At 46.7% G+C, this 24204-nt stretch overlaps 1 protein-coding gene across 1 annotated transcript in view; it reads left to right on the forward strand.

The window, feature by feature from the left end:
- Nucleotides 1–14987, forward strand: part of LOC142579063 (uncharacterized) — a 70553-nt gene extending 55566 nt beyond the window's left edge. The window contains exons 2-3 of the mRNA XM_075688886.1: nt 7068–7349; nt 12356–14987. Of these exons, the coding sequence (XP_075545001.1) occupies nt 7068–7349; nt 12356–12727 (654 nt within the window). The 3' untranslated portion in view covers nt 12728–14987. The remainder of the gene's footprint in view (nt 1–7067; nt 7350–12355) is intronic.
- The last annotated feature ends 9217 nt before the right edge of the window (nt 14988–24204 follow it).

Here is a 24204-nt window from a genome sequence, read left to right on the forward strand (position 1 = left end):
GAGCAAGGCCATGACCCCAACCTATACTTATTTAGGGTGCGGATATCCTTTCAAACTACGCAGAAACGCGGCCGCAAGGCTGGTGTGGCGGGTGCATTTAAGTGGGACAGAACAGGGACAGAAATACCCGTGTTCTAAGATTCTGAGTGTAATTAACTCGGACAATTACGCTACGTCATTCCTCTATGCCGTTCGACTCTTTACTACTACTACTACTACTACTACTACTACTACTACTACTACTACTACTACTACTACTACTACTACTACTACTACTACTACTACTACTACTACTACTACTACTACTACTAATAATAATAATAATCTAATTTTTATATCCACTGTCAGGACGAATGCCTCTTCGAACGATCTCCAATTACCTTAGTAAGATCTTGATGAGGGCTAGTTGGTTCATACTTAGAACTGAGGTGAAACAGCGCGATAAAGACGAGGACACAAGGAAACAAATACCACAGACAAGCGCTTGTCTGTGGTATTTGTTTCCTTGTGTCCTCGTCTTTTTCGCGCTGTTTCACCTCAGTTCTAATTACCCCTGGCTAGCGCTGTCTGATTCCAAGTACTGCCTGCAAGTTTTCTCTTTAGGATGCGACTGTTCAGGAGGTTAGAGTCTGTAAATTGAAAAATCAGTGGAGGCTCGAGTGCTCAAAGCCGCGCTTGTGGGCAATACGCGGCACTGCACACATACGATGATCAGAGTTGCTTAGCTTAGTCAACATCGATATTTTGCCAGAGCATGTCGAAAATTGGCCCAGTTTGTCGTCGTCTCTTTACAGTAAACACCGTGCTGATAAATGAATTGTGTGTTCTTCCCTCTTATGCGCAATACATCATGCATGAATCCAATAAGGTTTGTGACTCTTAATTTCCAGCATCACATGCATTTAGGATGCCTCGTGCATTCTCAAACTACTGGATGCCCCGCCTTGGCAGTACACCGTGGGATGAGATGGAGTGTTGCAAAACCCATTTTGTAAAAATATCTACATATTCTGTATTCGGCATCTACAAAAATTCACGTACCTTTACATGGCGTGCACGTACAAAACGAGTGGGCACACTGAACACAAGAAATACACTGTCCCGGGCGCTACGAGGGCAATTCTAAAATAGAGTAAACTATGGGATTCGCTGTATAAAGCAGTATAGCGAGTATGCTCCAATGTCTAACGGTATAACCGCCGCAAAGCTCTCGTGGCCACTCTGTTACGTCTAGCTATGTCCATAACCCCGCTCGGGGTCTTCCGAAGTCATTCTGTGAGCCACTGCTTCCACGCATTCACTGGCCTTATTCCTACGAGAGAGCGTCACGACCAGTACCGAACACGGGTCGTTCTGTTCACCGCCTGCCGCGCGATGCGCACGCGCTTCGACTTCCGCGCGCGCTCGACACACGATCGCCGCCCCCCCAAGAAAACCACCCGCGGACGGAAGCGGGCCTAACTCGCAAAACTTGCGCCTAAACCTGCTTAGCGGCGAGCACCACCGATGGAAGCGTCGCCAATTAACTGCGGATTGACCGCACCATACGCGGCGCGCTGCGTATCTCGGTCAACGGGCGTCGATTTTCGCGGTCTTCACCGATGCGCTGCTGCCACCGCTGCCGTGGCGTCAGCCAGCGAGCGAAAGATCGTGTCTCTGCATATCTAATAAAGGGGGGGGGGGACGCTCGCGCAGGCGTTGTTGCGGGCTCGGACTTCGTGACGAGATGCAAGGGCGAAATGTGCACACGCCCCCTCCCTAACTCCGCTGCAGTTCAAACGCAGTGTCGTAAGAAGCTCCCGCGGCGCGCTATACGTGCGTTGAGGGTCAGCAAAGGTTTAACGCGGATGCGACCGCGTCTTCCTCGCCTGCCGATATCCACGGGCGTACACGTGTTGCTGATGCGCGCGGAGAGAGAACCGGCGGAACATCACCGTACGATATCTGGAAAGCGCTGCGCTGTGTACTCTGTGAGGGAAACCAGTAAGAGTTGCAGCTTCGCCAACGACGCGAACCAGTGACGCGATAGCTGGCGCAGGTTCTGCACTGTTTCGTCCTTTATCGGTTGGAATAAGCATTCGAAAATGCGTGCGAGAAACCTTCTTTTGCGCAGAAGAACGAAACGCGAGTCTGCAGTGCTTCTATCCTGAGTCGTACTTGTTTGTGTATAGGCTTTGGAGAAGCGGAGAGAAGCGACTCTTTCTTCCTTCTCTTTCCTGCCCTTCCTTTCGCTTGTTGCCACTTGCTTCCTTGAAATTCTTGCACTTCGGCGCTGGCTTACGAATAGGCTGCACAGCGTAGCCTGAGCCAACCTTGGTAACGAGAGCTCGAGAGGCCATGCGCAGTATTGTACAGGCACAAAATAGGCGGAGTGGCGGAGAGGTAGAATCTTCAACTGGTAATCAGTGGCTGCTGAATTCAGCTCCTGCGGTGCCGCGCGACTTTGTTTCTTGATCGAAGCCTGGGCCAAAATAATCTGGCATGTCAGCGATGAGTACCGGCGGCGGCTGACACCATCGGGCATTAAAACGACTAGTGGAGTGAGCAACAACGACGCTCGCCGTAAAAACACCACTTTCTTTCTCTGTGGGCAGTAGTGGTACGCAATAACGCAGCTACGTATATATTTGAGGTGTTGGGAACTTCTTAAATTAATAAATGGCTTAATATGAGTTTTATAACGTTGTGACGGCCGCGAAGGTCTGTCTTCTATAACATTCTGGCTCATTGCTGATTTGAGTTCGTTTCATCATCGAGTGTTGTTTTGCTGTCCGCGAGTAATCAGCGAGCCTGAGCTTCCGGAACTCGCCGTAGGTTACCTTTTTAGGTTAAACGCTTCTAATTCTTTAAGTTTCTTCTTTTGCCTTCCCGCCATTTCCTCTGGACGCGTCTTAGTTGATCCCTCTGCCATCTACTGCCGGACAGGGTGCTGTGTCTGATTTCGACGATGAGAATCTGCTTGAACTTCAGCAGTGCTTCGTCTGACACACTCGTGAAATCACAGATTGCGCAATCAGGAACGACTGACATTTAGCAACCCATCATATGACACGTTTGTTCACGATGCGAACGGCGATAAGTCAACTCATTGAAAGACCCAACGAGAACAGGTCCTGCGGCAAGTGTTTTGCCGCATAGCATTACTGCAAAACCAAAAAGCCCAATTGCGTGATCATCGCGTGCTTGTCTCGATACTGAAGGCGGCGAGCTGCGCTTGTCTGTACGTAACTGATCGTGATTACTGTGACTGCATGTACACACGTATACATTTAAGTATACTCTAATGAATAATGACCGGGTAATTTCTCCTAGGGTCACAAAAAAATCAAATACACTAAGGTAATGAGCGCAGATACCTGCAGATGCTTGAATTGTTGTGGGTACACGTAGTACCAACGGCCCGAAGTAGCTCTAGGCAAATAAGAAAAAAATTATATATATTTGAAAGAAGGGCCTGGCGCTTGGCGGACGTCCAGCAACGCGGGAGGTCGCATGACCCGCGCGCGTAGGAGTCGTATTGTGTTTGGCGTGCTCTTTTGCGATGGTTGGTGTAACGCACGACCGAGCCGGAGGGGCTCTTTCAGCTCAGCTGGTTTTCCACCTTGCTCAACTTGGGAGGGGGGCGCGGCCGGGCCCGTTGCACAAGAGTTAAAACGCCGCTTGCCATATTTATTACGCGCGTTTAAGCCGCACCCCTTAGCCAAGTGCCAGACGAAGTGACCCGTGTGTGCAGACGCGTCTGTCGCGTATGTTGTGTCACTCCAAACAGCACGTTTCTCGGAGACACGCAGGAATTCTCGCGTGATCCCTGCGCTTCTCTCCACGCGGGCACCTGGCGGGCAGCCGGGAGCGTATAATCAATGCTCTCGAGCGCCGACGTCCGATCGCGCTTGTAAATGATCACGATGGAGATCGACTTGAGCGAAATTACGCCCGTGTATACGGTCGGCGATTGATGGTGTACGCCTCGGACGAACAGCTACCCATCCTCGAGACAATCGACTACTGACGCGCGGTTGCGTATGCGCCGTAACCGTGGAGTCGCGGTCGCTGGAGAACCTGCTATGGGAAGCAGCGCTTTCAAGGTTACACGTGTGCCGAGGTCTTCCCCCGCCGACAGTAATTTCTTTTTCATTCTGCCTTTATGGCACGGTATCGTTAGTCCACGTGCTTCGCGTATGAGGATGCGCTCGTGGTTGCGGTAAACTGGCTTTCACTGGTTCGTCGTTACGCCTAAGCGGGCACGTCAGAGAGTGGTCGAGCATTAGCGCCCGCCCTGCTTAATATAAACGCCACTCTCAATGACCGCATGTACCATGAAGGGTGCTGTCATGATAACGTCAGTATATTTTGTCACTCACTTTGTTATGTACTTTGTTAGTTTCTATTCCGCTTTTGCGAATTTCAGTGCTTAAACTATGTTCTATTTGCTGATGTATTCTTTTGATGTTGCTGAATATGTTTCCATTGTGACCACCTGTATTTTAACCCCCCTACGATAATGCCGTACAGGCGATGTAGGTATACCGAATAAATAAATAAAATAAATATCATCCATTCGAGACCCCCCCCCCCCCCCCCCCCTCTCATTCCAGGCCACCCGGTTAGCCATGGCTAATCGCGTTGGCTCGGCTTAGCATCATTCTGATGTGATCCGCAAGGGCGAAGCAGATAAATATTCAGTACAAGTTCAGCAGACTTGGACGTAGTGCATGCTCATCATGTTGATCCTTTTGCGCGAGAGTTACGGAACGCGCACGTAATGCCAGCGGCTCTTGGCGTATATATAACTACTGTATGCAGATTCGCTAATTATTTGTCCTGCGTAATGAAACTGTGAGAGAGCGCGTGGGCCCTTGTGTCACGCTTACGGAGTTCGCCTCGAGCGCTAATTGCGCTGACAAGCCGGCCTTGTTCGGGGCGATTTGCTGTGGGGGTAACGACGCGGAGTGATTTTTGACCTCGAGAATTAGGCCAACTGTCTATTTTGTGCGCATCCTTTAACGATTTCGCTGTTGTGCCGGGCTTGCAAAGAGCTGTCAGACGATCTTTACATGACGTTCCTTTTTATCTGGAAGTTATTTTGATATTCCTAGGGTCAGGGTCGTCAACAGCATCAGCATAAAAAAGTTTGCGGATTGTGCAGAATTAGCGGTGCCTTTCGGAATGATGGAATGTCCGTTACAAAGCACGACACCTGCACGAAAACAAAATACCTTCTTAGTATACATCCATTCGGTAATGATGGTGAGATATGCATCCAGGACAAAAGGCGAGGGTAGAAAGACGAGGTGAATGAGGGCAATGAGAAATAGCGATACCGCGTGGAATTAATGGGAAACAGTTGGAAAAAGAAGTCGAAGATTTCGGGTTTCAGGCGGAATGTTCATCGACTTCTGAATATGCCCGACCATAAAAATCGATTCGCGTGAAGGACAGCTGCCTAATTCAAGCGAATGCATTTAGTTCATAGGCTTCTTGTGAGTGCGTATGTTTCAAGATGTAATTCGCCCCTGTGCATACTTTAAGAAATATTAAACATGCCTGGAGATTCTGCGCCAGCGCCAAGTCATAAACGAGGGAACGAGAATATAGGCTGTAAGAAGGCTTGGACTGGGAAGTGCAATATTGAGGCTATTGATTTATAGTTAATAAAGAAACAAACTAAGGAAACAGGAAAATGTAGAACCGTGTGAAAGATTCGTGAAGGCTTACGACGACACAGGGATATCTCATTTGCGAGGTGTGAATAGGCTCACTTTAGTCGACTCCTATATAGCACTGCTGTCTGTATACACACCTTTGAAAACGACGTGGCCTTTTAGATGAACATGATGGTCCATAGAGAGTGTGTAGATGTTGCGGCGTAAGCCTTGCTTATCTAGTACTGACATATTCGTGCTCCTAATGTAAGTGTAATAGACATTGGTATAATGGACACAATGTGATACGGTGGGCGTCCCTAAAGCTTCAACAATATATATATATATATATATATATATATATATATATATATATATATATATATATATATATATATATATATATATATATATATATATATATATATATATATATATATACCATTGCAGACATGTCCTTACAAGGCTAGATCCGCCCGTAGCTCCCACCATCCTCATATTATACTGACACGAAAGGTTCATCACTGGTCGCTTGAGCTAGTGGCCATCGAATCTTTGCATTTAAATACGGACTTCGTAAATGAAAAAAAAATCCGGCAGAACCTATTTCACGACGAGACGTTAATGCGATTAGCATTGGAGCAACGTAGCGACACACCGTATTGCCCACGTCGAAGCGTGCATGCAGCTGGGCTCCTCTGTCGTGCTTCCCACTGCACACGTGGCGTCATCTAACGGCGCCGCCGCGAAGTCCGCGCGTGGCGCGGGTTCGATTCTGCCGAGCATCGAATAAACTTTGAAGGATCTTTTCACGAGGGGGGGGGAGGGGGCTGGGCCGGCGATTAGCATTCTTAGGGTACTTCACGTACTTTCCGGGGTCTGTCTGTCTGTCTGTCTGTCTGTCTGTCTGTCTGTCTGTCTGTCTGTCTGTCTGTCTGTCTGTCTGTCTGTCTGTCTGTCTGTCTGTCTGTCTGTCTGTCTGTCTGTCTCCAACAGTTTTCCTGCCAACTTGGCTCACTGGGAGTGTGTAGTTTGCGGTCTGATGGAAAGCGCGTCGGGCTGTTGTGCTGAGGGAAGTGTTCGAAATCAACCGCCAGACCAACTTGAATCACTGAGTGTGTGGCAGTGGTACACGCTGCTGTTCAATGGAACTCTTTGATGCGAACTTGGAGCAGTAGGTATTTGCCACTCCTTGGCGTGTGCAGCTCTTCAATGAACCTGACGCCAACTTGGGTCACTCGGTATGTGCCTCTAGCTATGTGCCGCGCTCTTCAGCGAACCTTTTTGACGTGTCAATAAAGCTTCTCTCTCTCCTTGACGTGGGAATGTTCCAGAGAAATATGTCTTGCGGTATCCGGAATTTTGCGTCTGACCACATGACATACGAAGGCACAAACGGGACCTTTGGCTTCGCTGTCTCTGCAGGTGGCCCTTGTATCCTGCTTTGCGTCCGTCACGTTAGCGGCCGCGCCCACTCACGGCCCACCGCCGCCGCCACCGAGGCGGCCGAGCCCGTACTCGGCGTTCCGCAGCATCCGGCCCCCCGTGTGGTTCCGCGTGGAGCCCTCGACCAGCCGCCGAGCCGAAAGCTTCGTCGAAGTGCCCAACCTGGAGTCCCCCGGCGGGGACTTTGTGGGACACCCGCTGGACTACGGCAGCAGCCTGAACTTCGGTGGCCCACTTGCCACCACCGTGGGTAAAGTGAAGGTAGGCGAGGGAGAGATTGCAAGGAACCCGCAAAAGATTGATGGTCGTAAGTCTGGCATGGTGCGCTTCTAGCAACGACGACATACGAAGCCGTACGCGCATACGACATGGGCGAACACTTATAACTGCACCGAAATTTAACATTAGTGTCCTATGTAAGCCACCCTCCTTGAGAACAAAGAAGCATAGGCGTTGCTGTCCCAAGTGTCAATCACGTCACACACCTCATGACAATGTCCGCGGCACGAATGCACGTCGGGATTGAGAGAAATACTGGAAGATTAGCGGATGCTGCAACCGCAAGGTGTGTGACGTACTCAGGAGTATTTCTTGTCGGACTAGTTTGTGAAACATAGTTATGAGAAGAGGGACCCAAATTGACATGACATACACCGAGAAGGACAGAGAATACAATACAGAAAGTGTGTTGTACTCGCTCCTATGCATCGCACGCATGGCACATTGGCGATCGTAATGGCTGAATTTTAATTAAGCAGTGGTTCGCACGGGCGAAATTCATGTGGTCACGGTGTAGGCATATGTTGTCGCGTTTGTTAAGGCCGCGTGTAGTGCTGAAAGTGTACATAGCTAGTACAAGGCACGTACACGTTGCCAGTACTGTGAACGAAGCGCCTTCGCAGGGATTAGCCTTGGCAATTTTCGTGAGTGACATGCAATGTGCGAAACAAGAAGTTAAGCAAGGTATCCACCTTTTCGCTAGTATGAAATGGGATGTTCCAGAAATATCCGGCAAGTGTAGGGGAAGGGAGTGATAGACAGCGGTGCGCAAGGCACAGTGCGACGAATTATGCGCAATGACGCGTCACAAACAGAAAATTCATATTGCGATGAAATTGAGTCCTCATATCTGCGCCTTCATCAGCGGGACGTGCTCGGTCCGTGGACAAACCTTTGTGTTGCAGCCGACAAAGTGGTTTTTGGCGTTACTTCTCAGGCGACACGAAATGCAATGAGGGCTTTGTACTTGACTGTGAATATATGTGCGTGCTTTTATCCTGTGCGCATGAATGTTCATAAGCTGCGTTTCGTGTCACCTTTCATCAGTTTTTAAAGTGGAGAAGCGTTGAAAGACTGCGGCCAGATTAATTTCTTCAGCTTCCATTAAAGAAAGGAATAATATCTTCAGCGTCCGTCATCACAGTCTGTACACGAGTTACAAAATGGAATCGCGGGACGAAATATATTCCGCAAGATTATCTGCCTCTGCTGAACTATATGTGACCGGTGGGTACCCGTCTATACAGCACAAATGACCAATTTATACAAGAGAAAGGAATTGAATAAGGGAAGAAGACTGTACATTGAAAAGAAGACAAAAAGAAAATGCCACGTTGGCTTTTGGTTTCTTTCGTGGAGGCGTGGAATAATTGACGCAAGGACGGCGAAAGAGACGGTCACGTTTTAACTATAGTCGGGTACAACTTTAGAAGGCAGCAGCTTTTGCCCCTGAAAGCCGGATGCAGACGAGCCTCCACCAATGGGCGCGCTCTAGAGTGACGTCATGAGCCAGATTGCCGGTGAGCCCACCGACGGAGAAGATGGAAGCTCGCTCTTCGAACTGGGCGAATCGCGTCAGCGAGACTCTTTAGTCGCAGAGGCATTCGGGTGCCGCACTTCGGTCATCTGAGCGGGGCCTCTCCTGCCTTCTTAAGTTGCACCCAATTACTGAAAAATACAATGGTTAACGAAAACTTCAAAGGTTAACGCAAGTGCAGGTTCGGCGTCCTTTCACAGGTGAAATGCAAGCAAGAATTGGCGTTCACCTGAAGATAACAGGAATCTAGACGGGAAGCCCACTTGGACTATAAGCAACCTGACGTTGTTGACATCTCTACCTTCTTTTTCCTTCAGGGGGGTTCTCAACGCAGAGGAACCCCAAAGGGTTTTTTTCCTTTGTAGTGTGGTGCGATCGTCAAGCGTGTGCCAACTTTATATCACACGGAACCTATTTTACCTTGCAGATTTCCACAGAACACGAATTGAATTCTGGGATTTTACGTGCCAAAACCACTATTTGATTATGAGGAACGCCGTAGTGGGAGACTCCGGATTAATTCCGCAGAACTCATTTACATAATACAGCTGTGTATGACAGGTGTGCGCTACCTTTGCGACTAGTTCCACTGCGACTAGTAGCGTGACGGTACGCACGCAGAACGAACAATAGGATAGGATGGGTGTGTACCGTTGGCACGGTTGGAAGCTGGTGGTCACTTCGCTGCATATTATTGCGACTTGTGATCGCGGCTTGCCACGGGCACTTGAGTACTCGCTTCAATTATGCAAATACCGCTGCTACAAGTGTTATAGCGCAATTTTCTCGCCAATAGTACTACTGGAAGGCGCGCTGAACGTCGTTTCGGCGAATAACTCTTTACGGGCGTAATGATTTTGTTGCTGGAGATTGAAACAATGGTGCTTCTGGAGTGCTTGTTCCGGGAGATAATTGCTCACGATCAATCGCGGTCTTGTTTTGCTCCTGCGTGCCTCAAAGTCGCGTGCTATATCGGAACCCTTCGCTCGCGTGCCCGTTGCACAAGGCTTCCACTTAGCGCCATTCCTGCTCGCACACGCACACGTGGTGATCGCACCTGCTTCCTGGTCGTCCGGCTTTTCCCGCTGACAGCCAGCGATCGCAGTGGCCTAACCTATCATTAATGCGAGCTGAGAGCTTGATGTCGACTCGGCCTTGTAACGTGCCGATTCTTTATTGTTCCCCTGCGGTATTTACGTCGATTTGTCTTACTACGTTTACGGCGGCGGTGACATGAATGGCCACGTGGTTGGTCCTCCGACCGCTATTATATCCATCATGTCTTCGGAAAAGTGATTGGTATAATTAGGGGTTGACGGGGCTCGCGTGAAATTTTGGGGATGGGGATCGATTAATGATGCGTTTGACTGGCCGATTTGGCAAATGATTGCTAATACGCTTGAGCGCGGCATCTCGACGTATCTGAGCATCGTAACCAGTTACAGCACAGAACCGTGAAAAATAATGATTTTATGTGCTGTAATACCCTCTAAAGAACAGCATCGGGGCCATCAACGCAAACATGTAAATGTCAGAGGAATGAATTGCTTTCGTACGTGCAGCGTGATAGCAACATCATTGTCAGCAACAAATAAAAAAAGTAATAGATTTCATCAAAGATCCAGGCACGTTGAAGGAGTTGTATCAGACAACTTTGCGACTTTGACTTAACCGTATTTTATTGCCTTTAACAACGCCATTCATGTTGCATGAAAGATCACTTCTGTGCTTTGTGTGCACCTTGAAGGCAAATAGATTCTGTGAGCACTTGCGGTGATACATAAGTGAACATTTGTCTGCGCATGCACGTGACCCGTCTTACCTTCTATGAATAATCTCTCTCTCTCTCTCTCTCTCTCTCTCTCTCTCTATATATATATATATATATATATATATATATATATATATATATATATATATATATATATATATATATATATATACCAAGCAGCTCAAAAGAAGAAAGAAACTTTCACCTAGTCGATTACCAGCGCACTGTCGTTAGCTTGATTACCGCTGGTCTTTTATTACTTCCTTGTTCACTACACTCTGCAAACTGCGCTGATCAATGCCACGTGTCGATCGCGAGGAAAGTCTGTGCAAGCTACACAGAGCATGTAAATGAGAAAGCAGTGTGCTTTTCCTTCTTTGTTTAATTTCGAGGCGCAGTACATTACGGCATAGCAAAGAAAAGAAAACTTATATATACGAGCGCAACCTTGCATCCTGCAGGAAATCCAGTAAGGCTTTGTAATTACAGTTAACTTGACTCCGCCTGCTGAAGTCAGCATGCCTATACGCACCGGAAAGATGGCTGGCTGCATATAAGCATGCTCACTGACAGCTGAAACTAAGATGAAAGCGTTACTGAGCGTCTTTGTTTTGACTTCATTATGCACGAGTGCATACCAACAGGATAGTGTCTCGCCACTGCACTGCCACTCGCATTGCTTGCGTTGCATATTATTAACGACGGCACAATACAATCAAGTACTAACATCCAAGTGATACGTTCGTTCACTTCATTGGCGCTATGTACAGCTTCGAATGTCTTGTCGTCACAAATTCGGCACCAACTACGGGCCGGCACCGAAGGAGCAGCGATGATTAGTTCAGCGTCCGTGACCGATGTGCAAGCGCGCCTTATTGGGATTCGCATCTTTGTCGGCTTAAAAATCTGCTGTACTGTGTGCTGCCTATATTACTCGGCGATGGAAAGCGGTACAGTTTACATCGTTAACAAAATTGTCGTTTGCATGCACGTTCACACGTGGCAACTTTGTGCACTTCTGAACAATGCTATTTAAACGCATGAACTAACGGGCGGCGCACTGTTTGCAAGCGGGTATGTGTTAACAAAAGCAACAGCAATAAAGAGCTCACAGATGATCAGCTAGTCCCAACTGTCGCTGCTCAAGCGTTTGATTCCTCAACAGTGACAACACTTGTGCTAGTAGTCATACGCCCGCCATATTGCAGGAGATATGGAAGAATACGTGCTTCGGCGTTGTTACTAAGTGCTTTGAGCTCAGTTCATCAGCCGGGCATTGGCGACGTGTTCTCTGTGTGTGTATTCTTTTTTTTTGTGTGTGGCTATGCACTTGCGCTACATGATGTCATCAAGTTGTTAATAAGCTTCGCAGAAATGTGCCCGTGGAGCCGCACAGTTCTCTAACAGCGCCACCGATTTCGTGCGTACGTGATTTCGCACGGAGTGCGCGATCGGAGCAAGTCTGCGCGGTATTGGGCGCAATCAAGTGCTGTTTGAGTGTTCTAGGTTGTTAAAAACGAAGAGAGTTGTTCGAAGGTTGTCGGTATCACTCACTTTCTCTGCCAGAAGCAAAAATAAACGCACGGGCGAAATTAACGCAAAAAAGAACGAGGTGTACAGCTTCGGAAACGCAGGGACATTATGAGAAAGCGTGTTCACAAATTTGCAAAACATCTGCAGGTGCTGGACTACGCGAGTCGACTGAACGCCGAGGGCGGCAGCAACAGCCGCTACGGCAAACCGCTCGTCAAGCCCTACGAGAGCATCTACGAAAGCAAGTCGCAGGGCGGCCAGAAATACACGAGCGCCACCAAGAAGCAAAAGCAGCTGCCGAGGCCCACTTGGCGGTCGCAGGGCGAGAGCAGCGAGAACGAGATCGAAGGCTCGTCGGTCGGCGGCGGCGATGTCAAGGACGAAGCGTCGCCGGTGCAGCCTTCCCAACTCGAGGACGACCACCTGCCACCCTTTGACTTCGCAACCTCCCGGAGCGGCGAGGAGTCGAGAGAGTCGCCTTTCCCTGAGGCCGGGGAGATGGCGGGGTTCTTCTTCTGATCAACCTATAACGGTGTTCGCCTTCGGCGCTTCCGTAATCTTGCCGCCGTTCTCGCTCCTGTTAAAAACATAGCGAGAGCGAAAGCGAGTGGACCCCCCTTGTTGTGTCGCGACAAAGTACTCCTTCTGACAGGACAGTAGCGCTATAGGGTTATTGAGCGGATTTTCTTTGGCTGAAGTTCTGCTTCCGTGACGGGATTGGAAGGATCGCCGGTGAGACTTAGTGTGGCTGCCGTCTAGGGCGGAGACGATAAAGCGTTTGGGTGGTTTGGGCGGTCTCCTCAATGCCGTAAGATCTGAAAGCTTGGAAACGTGCTCGACGTGGCGCTGGCTGTTGGACAGCCCGTGCGCTCGAACGCAGGCGCCGGCACGGTGGCAGTGATGCCATGTGCGTTTACATTCTCAGCACTTGGAACTTTGCGATTGAACCATCGGCGCAATAGTGTGGCGCGACGGCTGTGAACTTAACTGGCCTTTTGTCAGGCGGGCAGCGTTGCTCGAAGCGGTGGTGTGGTACGGATAGCTCCAGTCATGAAGCTTCCGGAAGAAGAAGTACTCGTTTTGGTTACATTGGCTGTATTGCACGGCGTAAGGGGCAGTGGGTGGAAGTATATCTGGCAGAGTATACTGAAACAGTGCCGACGATGCGCGAACGTATTACGATGGGTGGCAATCTAGTTCACCCTGTTCAGGAATGCATTGTAACGTTGCTCGTTAATAGCCGTGTAACACTGAATAGCGTTAAAAAAATTTTCAATGGTAGCGACTAATCTACGAATAGCTAACAACACCTCGCTTAACGTTCTTCCGTTTGTTAGATGGAGAGTTAGAAGTCCTGAGAGTGCAACTGTGAACGGCCAGATGAAAGTGTCTTCACAAAGTGTGGCTTCGTTGTGTTAAGAACCGGTGCCTTCATCTTTATTTGCTGGCGCGAAGCCTTGATGGTCTCTTCGCTTGCCATTCAGGACGCATTACTTATCCTCACACGTACGTACGTGTGTGGGCGGGCGCGGGTACGTGCAAAAATGATGTAGCAACAACGTAGTGGCTTACCTTCGTGTGATGCGCGGCGTACCGTTGCAGTCAAACGCCTTGACGCCGTGCCGTTCGAATACGCGTCGAGATTCCTTTGCTAGTAAAGAGAAGAATAAAAAGAAAAGGTAGAATACTCATGCTTCAATTTCTAGGCCGCGAACAAGACTCGTTGCGCCTCTCGCGAAATATGGACGCGAATCCCAATGACCGGCAGAACGACATCTACGCCCAACCTCCACGATTAGCATGCGAAATACATTGAGGACGAGGAAGAAAGAATACGCCAAAACCATGGTAGTTTGTGCAACCGCGAAGCGTCTGATAAGATGCGCTGATCCGTCATACGGCGAGCGACAGGGGCCCCGTGTAGAGCGCGGAAAAGTTGCTGCTCCAGCTAATCTTTGGCATAGTACATGTCGCAAGATGCACTGATCTTGCAAATCGTCCACTCGTTTACTTTGACTTGGAAATGGCGCGAAGTAGCCCTTGATGTACAAGGACAAAGCAGAAGTTACCGATGACTTGACGACAGCAACTGCACGTTCAATTTGCTGAAGAACCGTGGAGACGCCGTCGAGAGCAACTTTTCATGACTTGCTTTGAGGAAGGTCAAAATGATTTAATTCGGCCTGCAGAGTTATTTGACAGGGAATAATAAATATGTTTCCTGCGTGACCTGCAAACAAGTAAAGCTGCGCTCCTGCAATCCTGTTGAACTTGCAGGCATTTTCATCTTGTGCAAGTTTCGTTTCCCAACACGGAGGATGACCGGGGTGCACGGAGTCCCCAGAATCGTATGAAACGTCAAATGTATACATGCACTCCTATTTAGTTTCCTAACTTTAACTTTACGTGTGGAACGATAGCGCAAGAGTGTCAAAGAACATTTTGAAAAAAAAAGGAAAATAACTTTTAATGGATGTTTCTTATGTTTTCGTTGTTCGGAAAAACAGATAGTATATGTGACCTAGGACAATGCTTCAAACACCTTCTTGTGGTGTGAAGATGTTAGTGAGCTCCTGCGCAGTAGGTAAAGATTCCTACGAAATAGTGCATTTTCGCGCGCTCCTAAAATAAGTAAAATGTTTTATGACGACAACTTAAGACGCAGTGGCGCCATTCGTAACTATGTAGAATAATATAAAATCCGCATCGGAGAGTCGTACAACTTGCGAAGCATGTTTTACACGCCATCGCCTCAGTATGCCCCATTCTACAAAAGGAATAGCAAGGGTTATTGCGTGATATTGCGCAGCTGCTTTAAGGTACTCGAGTTTTTGCCTGTTTAATTTGAACGCAAGAAAGTTATATTGAAAAGCCATTCTTCCGTAATCGTAGATGTTGTAGGAGTGTTGAATGCTTGTCGATCAAGAAATCTTGACTAGAAGCAAAATCAGGTCGTGATATTTTTAGTGCAGAGCGTGCTGTCCTGTTTTCCTATAAGTGCACCTATGCTTGAAGCAACTTGAAACGTCCTTCCATCTGCTGTATATAGATTATCATCTTGTTTATCTGTGCCGTATCTGTTCTTTGTGGTGTGTAACGGCAGTTTCAATCATAAAGAGTGTGTAATGTTGTGGTTATGGACAAGAAAACTGCTGTCATGTTTACGTGCTTGCGTGCTTTGCAGAAACACCCACGCGATTTTTATGAGGGTGAATCACAGCAGCTGTTTGTTGTTTCGTGAGGCATATTATACTTCTTTTTAGCCTACATCCTAAGAAAAAAAATTGTATGTCGTGTGCGTGATACTATGTGCCTGATCACAGTGTTGAAATAAACCTTATTTTACGTACAAAATGAAGCTCTGTTCTTGAATCTCTCGCTTAGAACAGTCTTATTTCGGAGCATATGCTGGGAAAGCGCTCCATTATGTCGAGAAATAAATGCTTTCAGATCTACTTATTCATTCAAAATCTCTGTCGGTAAAAAGTGCCATGACTGCCGCTCTTGTTCCTGCGTTCTCTTTGCGATTGCATTGTTGTTATACGTTTCGTTTTGGGTTCATGACGTGTACGTCCATAATTCATGCCAAAAAACACACACTATATGTGCTAATGGCAGCGACATGGCGACGTTAAGCGGCACAGTATGGTCTGGTGAAGCGAGACATAGATGCCCGGAGACGGCGTGAAGAGGCCTGAAGAGGTGACATACGATGATGATGATGGTGATGAAACGACGGGGCGACGACGATAACGACGAGGACGACGACGATAACGATGACGACGACGACGGTGATAGTGTTTGGAGAAAAGTAATCACGGCGTTCGTTCGGGGAAGGGGGGACTTCCGTTTAGAGTTGTGGCCTAAACTTACAAATAACTTCGTCTAATGAAAAAAAAAAAAACACAGACACAACACATGAAGGAAATCTGCGTTCCTCCCTTCTTGTAGGTCGACTGATGGCAACTGCGGCAGGGATATCGCAAAATGTGCCTAGGTGTCTGCCTTGGCTTTGAGGCAAATGTGCTTATCTTTACTGCAAAATGCGTATAGAGACTATGCAAATTTGTGCGAACGACTTTGTTTTATCTGCGAGCTGCCCAAGCCCCTTTGCCATCATGGTTAAATTAGTAACGTCCAAGTTCGTATTGCCCCCGATGATGATAGCGACAGCGACTCAACTTGCCGCTCTTTCTTTTTATTACGTTAGTTTTCCCTACAGCATCAAAAGTAATCATGCACATAATTATGAAGCTCTGGCTCCCGCATAAAGTCCAAAAAAGAGCGGGGTTTTCTTGCTCAATTGATTATGTCACTGAAGAACCATCTGAGAAAGTGAGTCATCTTCTGTGATTTCAAGCCAGCCCTTCAGAACCTGCTGTAAAGCTTACGCAACGGAACCCATGACTAGTTAGTGCCCGAAGTCCAGGATGCTCGCCATTGTACACTCGAAACTGATCCCAACATGATTGTTAAGTTGCTGAAAGGTAATTGGAACATAGTTAGTAATGAGTTCACAGATAGGTCCGCTGGGCTTACCCAGGACACTGCCCAGAAACGGATGCTAAAAAAAAAAAGAAGTGAAGAAAAAGAACAGGAAAAACAACAGCTCTCAGATTAAGGGCTCGTAATTCGACTCCATAGCTGACTGATCTCACTCTCTAGAACTGTTTGTTGCCCGCGAATGTTCGACCTTTTTCCTGAAGCTTCAGCTACACAACATCTCCCGCTGTGGTGCAGCGTTATTGTGTCGCTTGTAGCTGGAGGTGTGGCGCTCACAAATATCTATTTAATCTCAGACTTAAATTTATACATTTAATTTAAATTTTATACTTAAATTTAATTCCAAACTTCTTGTTCTTGACTGAATAAAAGCTTTGCTAACCATTCGTCCCCAATATGTTTTCGTTAATATTCATTGATATCCTCTGTCTCCCGTTCTTCAAGGAGTACCGACTGCTGGGTTAGTTGGGATTGTGCTATAATTATGGTAATTTAGCGCAAATTAATACGGCGGCCCAAAAGAACAAAGGGAACAAGGACGGGCGCTTAAGTTATACCAAAGGGAAGTGTCCTCGGCCCTCTTCTTTTCTTGATTTGCATAAATGACTTACCTTCTTCCATATAATCCAACATCCACCTACTCGCAGACGACTGCGTTATTTATCGTGATGTACACAGCAGCTTGGATCTCTGAGTCTTGCAGTCTGATTTCAACCGTATGTAGTCCCGCTGGGAAAAGTGGTTAATGTGCTTTAGCGTAAAAAAAAAAAGAAGAAGAATCCGGACATGTCTTATTTCATCGCAGGCTATCTTAACAATCGCAAAAGTGTATACACCATCAATGACTCTGATGTCCATTCTTAGGAAGCTTTCAAATGCCTCGGCAATAACCTGCCGTATGATTTGTTTTGGTCATATCATGTAGCACACGTTACGAATGAAGCTAATCGTTTTCTTAGCTAATAACGCAGAAGCGTAGGGCTCGCCCATCCATCAGTTAAAATTTTATCTTATTCAACTCTAATTCGCGCTAATTTAAAGTGCGCCAGTGCTATCCTGGATCCATACCAATCCAACCGTAATGACATCCTCGATGACGTTCGGAATCATTAGATTTGACTTGCTGGCTCGGATTATTCCTATTTCACTAGTGTCTCTGCTCTTAAATCCGAGGCTAATCGAAAACCATTAGCTTAACGGCGTAATGTTTCCCGTCTCTGTTTATATCCCAAGTTTTATCACGCTATTTCAAATATCGTTCCTGCAAACCATCTATTTAAACGCATCGGTCACCCCGAAGCCGTCTATTTCCCGTCAGCTCGCACCTCCGTCCACTTTAATTATTTCTTTGTCCTATCAGCAAGAGATATTTTGCCTACCGATGCTGTACACACTGCTCCAACCAGAAAATTCAATGAAACTATCGTCCACCTTATCCAGTAAATTTGTTCACTCAACCCCTCATGTCTGAACCAGCCCTTCATTGGGCCGGTTCAGACCTAATAAATAAATAAATAAATAAATAAATAAATAAATAAATAAATAAATAAATAAATAAGTTCGTTCTTCATTGGAACAAGATCAAACACCTTCTTACGAACCTTTCGGGTATGAGGACTCTTTCGAGCTTCTCTGCATCTGTGCCGGCTAAGAAGATCAACGCCTACCACTACGCACCAAGTTAGATCAACGTTGGATCACCTGAATTCAAGATTATTCGCAGTGTCAAAGGCACTTGAACAATGGCCACATGCGATCCATCATATATTCGTTGATCAGTCACTCTCAAAGCCAGCGAACTGGGCTGATTCTGAAGCAAACGGCTTTTTTGGTTACAGACACGTACCATGACGGCGAGGCCGAGGGCTCCCATTAATTTAAAGGGACATTAAAGAGAAAAATGATTTGTTCTGGATCAGTAAATTGCCTCTCTACTACACCAAAAACACCGCTCTTACCACGATAAGACGCTTGGTAAGCCAGAAAAAGCGCAAGAACGAAAGACGGGTGGCGACGCCCCTTGAAGTTCCCGCACGTGGTCGCTGTGACGTCATGGATTTTGATGGCATCTTCTAGGGCCTACTTAATTATATAGCCGTACAGATTGACTACATTGTGTTCTAAAGGAATAAAATATTCAACATGGCAAGTTTCGGGAACCATTACTGAGACGACGCGGCCCAAATGCGAAAACATACTTTGGCATCCCTAAAGTCACACTGACGTACCGGCGCCGGGGTTATGGCGCGAAATTCAAGTACTGATACTTCGACCTTCATTTCCTCGTCTAATAATCAAACTATTATGTTGAGATGACTGCCTACAATGTTCTCAAACAATGCTTTATTAGACTAAACTGATTTGTTGTTTCGCTTTAGTGTCCCTTTAACATAGCTAGCGAAAAGAAAAAAAAGAAAGAAAAAGAAACGAAATGGCCGTGAAAGCGCGTAAGCCACAACCACGTATGCCACAGCCGCCAGCCGCCAGGACCAGAGGTCGCCGACTGGAAACTTACGGTGGCGCAACGCGTGCAATGAATGGAGAGCAGGTATAGTAGCTCCCGATGAGCGCATCGTTCTGCGCATGGTCGCCGCGTGGCGCTACCTTCTTTGGACGCGTGGCGCACCTGCTTGACAGGAACACTGGCCCTTCTGCATCCTCCCGGAGCGTTTCACATTGGATCGTCGCCGCCGGGCTCATGACGGAATGATTAGATATACTTTATTCTTCTTTTTAATATTACGCGCCTTACGGGCCTAAACTACGATATGGTCACGAGGCACGCCACAGTGGGGGGTCTCCGGATCAATTTTGACCATCTAGGCTTCTTCAACGCGCAGCCAATGCACGGTACACAGGCGTTTTTTGAATTTCGCCCCGACTGGAAGGCGGCGGCTGCGGCCGGGATTTGATCCCGCGCCCTCGGGCTTTGCATCGCAACGCCGAAGCCACTACGCCACGCCTCGGCTGGTAGCTGTACTTTCAACGTACAATTCAATTTGTACACACCGTGGTAAGAACACAAGCTTCGTAGAAGCTTGCTCTTGGTTAGAGGATAGCAAACCGAGTACGCTGGCTATATGAGTACCAGCGAGCTGGAGGCATGGTTAGGATAACTATTGTGCTAAAAAACAAATAGGTAACTGACAGTAGAAAACGAAGAGGGGAAGCCGGCACTATTGTAGGGTGACTAAATTTATATTTTCTTTGTTTTTCAACCATCTAAACAAACAAGGAAGACTACAGTTAACACACGCACATTACTAAGTCACAACTACGCTATCAGCTGTCCCACAATGTGTTTGCGTTGTAAGCATGCCACAGTCATGCGTGAGGAAACACATGAAAAGTCATTTAAGGATACGAGTCTGGTTGCCGATGTGCAAAAAAGAGAGAGTGTATTTCTTTGTGTGCGTGCGAAAAGAGGGAGCAATAAATATTCATTCGTGCGAACTGTCCCGCAAATAGAAATTTCTCCAGGGCAGATTCAAATGTCCACCTTCTGTCAGTAGAAACGAATTCTTATTTCGTAGCAGATTTTTATTTAACCGTCAAGCATGCATCCGTTTCCCCATTAAATGTGCACCAAGTGTTTTCGAAATCATCTGTGTGCTTTGAAACATGACGCTCAAGCCTCTTGCCTAAATAATTATGCTACGATAACAATATAAATTCTACTTTCAAATTAGGACGTCTTTCATCGTGCCTTCTCTTGTGTCCTGTTCCACGAGCCGCACGTTTCCCACAGACGTGGAGAATAAAAAAAGGGAACAACAGGAAAGAGCAAACATTTTGATACTGACTCCGTCGGGATCGCAAGCGCCGTTCTCCTACTGCGTACTTAATTTCTTCAACTGATCGCCAAACTTCCGCGTTTTCTACCCACGACTGAGTTGTTGGTTAGAATGTAAATACCGTAATGAGTTTATCGCAACGAGGAAGTAGTATTCAGCTGTGATTGAACTGCTGAATGACGCTGATTGAGCAATTTGTTGATACAGCGGGGATTCGCTTGCGCGGTTCGCAACTGTTCTTGCAGGACACGCCGTGAGATGAAGCCCTGTTAGCTCCCCCCCCCCCCCCCCCCCGAATGAAATCTCGCCACGAAAGACGCGAAGCTCTATCTTGGCTGTGTATAGCTTGACTGCCAAATCAGCTGCCCATTTATCTTTCGTTGCCTGTCCTCACTATCACACACAATAATTCTCGGTCGCTGTTGCTACATTTTCCTTTATTGTATCGCCGAATGGCTGCCAGCGCTTACTTTCTCGAGACGACGACGTCTATCAATTACCTTATCACGTTCTCTTCCCTGTCTTTGTCGGCCACCACGAACACGCCGGTTCTCATCGCATCGCAGAAGTGGCACTGATTAGCAAGACTCCCAGGGAAGGTGGCAAATCGCCTGGGAACGCCAAGTGGCTGTTAGCGTCTTTTATGTCTTGGCACAGTTCGTGTGTCAGCATTCAGCGGTACACTTGCAGTGCCCGCCTTAGGTCGTTTCACCATCCTTCTGTCAGGCAGATTATACGTCTGTACCTTAGCAAATTCTTGCACGAAGCAGGTCACATGGCAAAAAAAAGGGAAAAAAGTAAACAAAAAAGAAAAGATTGTGCAGATACCATCGACAGTGATTTATCAATGTAAACGAATAGCCCGAACGAATGAGCAGGAGAGCAAGCGAACGAGAGGGAGAAAGCGAGAGAGGAAGCGAACGCTTTCCTCACCGAGTCCAACCGCTGACCATCGACCGACCGCCGACCAACTACGAAAACGGCCGAAAGAGCCAAAGGAAGGTATTCGCTTTAAAACAAAAATCAGAGCTGACTTCAGCGATTCTCACACTCTGAACGCGTTTATACGGGGGCAGGACCATGGCCTTCACAACGGACGCCGCTACGCGGCATGCTTACTTGCTCCTCAAGTAATGGCGTATATCCTCAAGAAAAAATAAAATAATACGCCATTTTCTTATGGACAACAAGCTAACTCAAGTTTGCTTTGGTTTCTGGATTTTTGGGAACTCTTCCGACATGATGTGTTCGCTTTTAGGACTATTAGAACAATGCCGTATTCATGCGCTCGTGCGTGCACATATAACGGTGTTTTTAATGCAGTGTGCGCGAATCTCAATTAACGCAGGTTCATATATATAGATGCTCGACAACTGCTTTGCCGGTGCCTTGGAACGCAGGTGATCAAACTTAAGGTATTAAGAAAGGCTGTGTTGAAGCCAAATGTACCTGAAAACTAGTGCCCGTTCGGCAACAGTAAGTTTGCAGAGGCATTGCCACAGTTTTTGCGCGATACACAGTTCCAAGATATTATTTGATTATCTTTTAATTACCATTTATTATCTGTGCATAGGGATAGCCGGCTCTCAGGTAGCCTATACCTTCCCATTTTTCAACAGTTATTTAGCACTAACAACAAACAGGGCATGTTGCATCAGTAGGGTTCATGCGAAGTTTTGTTTCTGCTTGCCAGATTGCGTAGGTGAAGCTAATGGCGATATCTTAGCCCACCTTCTAGAAGCACTGGGATAAGGATAAGCGCAGTTGAGATAAGTAAAGCACGTTTAGAGCCCTGGCGGAAAAACAAACAGGGACGAAAGGGATAGTACCAGATCCGTTAGAGGGGAAGGTACAAGGTAGAAATAGAGGTTTTCAGTAAGAGACAAACGAAAAAAATGTAGGCTGATAAATATCCATAGAATATTTGATTAGTTCAAGCGGGCTAGGTGACTATTTGTCGCCGCCCGGTTTTGAATGGTATGCCAATAAATCACCACCACCACCACCACCACCACCACCACCACCACCACCACCACCACCACCACCACCACCACCACCATTACCACCACCACCACCATCATCATCATCACCACCACCACCACCACCACCACCACCACCACCACCACCACCACCACCACCACCACCACCACCACCATCATCATCATCATCATCATCATCATCATCATCATCATCATCGCGCAGAGGTGGCCTGACGACAACGCGACAATGACAATGACTGCTGCGTAACAGAAGGGACATACGGATGGACACAGGGAATCCAAGTTTCTGGCGTTTAACTGCTGCCACCGTAAAGAAAAATTTCATCTGTGATTTATTATGTGCCCTGATCTTAGTCAAGCTAAGTGACCGGACTTTGTGTTTACTTTAGTGCACATATGTAAATGGACTTGTGTTGCTGTGTACCTTAGCTGAATTTCAGTTTTAGTGTGGCATTAGTGGACTTACCTGACTGGACTTTGTGCTTTTATGATTTGGAGTTGACTTTCAGTTAGTGTGACATTAGTGTACTTATGTGACTGAAATTTGTGCTGTTATGATTTCATTATTTTTATTATGATTTATTCCTTTTTTTAATTCCCTATGAGAAAAGAAGTAGCCGGCGCCAATTAAAGGCGACAACATCTCCTAATTACCGTAAAAAGAAAATAGTTCAAGGAAGTACAGTATAAATTGATTTGTGGTGGCGATTTCAATATAGCCATGCTGGTTGACTGCAATATCACACGTGATTTTGAATTGCTTTTAAAAACGTCTGGGTGTTCCACTGTTATCAATACTCCTACCAGAATTACCTGCGATACGTCCACATGCCTTGACTTGTTTATTGCTAACTACGGATCAAACAGTGTTAAATGTGGCACCATTTCATACAGCTTCAGTGATACTATGCCGGTATTCCTCACTGTCAAAGATAAAAGATCACCAGAACGAGTTTGCTTCTCGCAAATTATAACTGAAGAACGGCTAATGTGTTTTGCGATGACTTAAGCCACGTAGTGTGGGACAGTGTTATTGCTGCTACAAGTGCTGATCGCGCTTACGGTGCTTTTCTGGAAACGTTCATCTCTTATTATGTTAAACGTTTTCCTTCCGTTCGTAAAGTATCCGCTCCATCAAGGATACGTAAACCCTGGGTAACTATTCAATAATTTAAAAAGATAAAAGAAAAAGCCAGGTTATTCAATAAATTCATCACATCTTGGGATCCTGATTATTTAGGAGTATTTAAATCATTTTGAAATTGCTTAACTGAGGAATTACGTGCTGCGAAAACTACGTTTTATAAGCAATCCTTCGCATCTTGCAGCCATGACAGCAATATGATATGGCACTGGCTTAATTCTTTGCTGATAAAAGTGCCCAATTCAGCGGCAGGGTTGCGTATAATTTCTGATGGAGCGGACATACCTGACGAGATGTTGGCCGACTGTTTTAATAATTATTTCACTAATCTACCTAAATGCAATGTGAATGACAACGCATACGGTTTCATTACAACAAACTGTGTGCATTCAATTCTTTTGCGTCCAACAAACGCTTCAGAAGTAATTTTACTGTTCTCCGCACTAAGTAATAGCAACTCCTGCGATGCTGATAACATTAATATCAAGCCTGTTAAATTTGTAATAGATATAATCGCTCCAGTACTAGCCCATATTTATAATATCTGCCTTTCTA

The sequence above is a fragment of the Dermacentor variabilis genome, chromosome 4 (assembly GCF_050947875.1).
Source record: "Dermacentor variabilis isolate Ectoservices chromosome 4, ASM5094787v1, whole genome shotgun sequence".
Taxonomy (NCBI): domain Eukaryota; kingdom Metazoa; phylum Arthropoda; class Arachnida; order Ixodida; family Ixodidae; genus Dermacentor; species Dermacentor variabilis.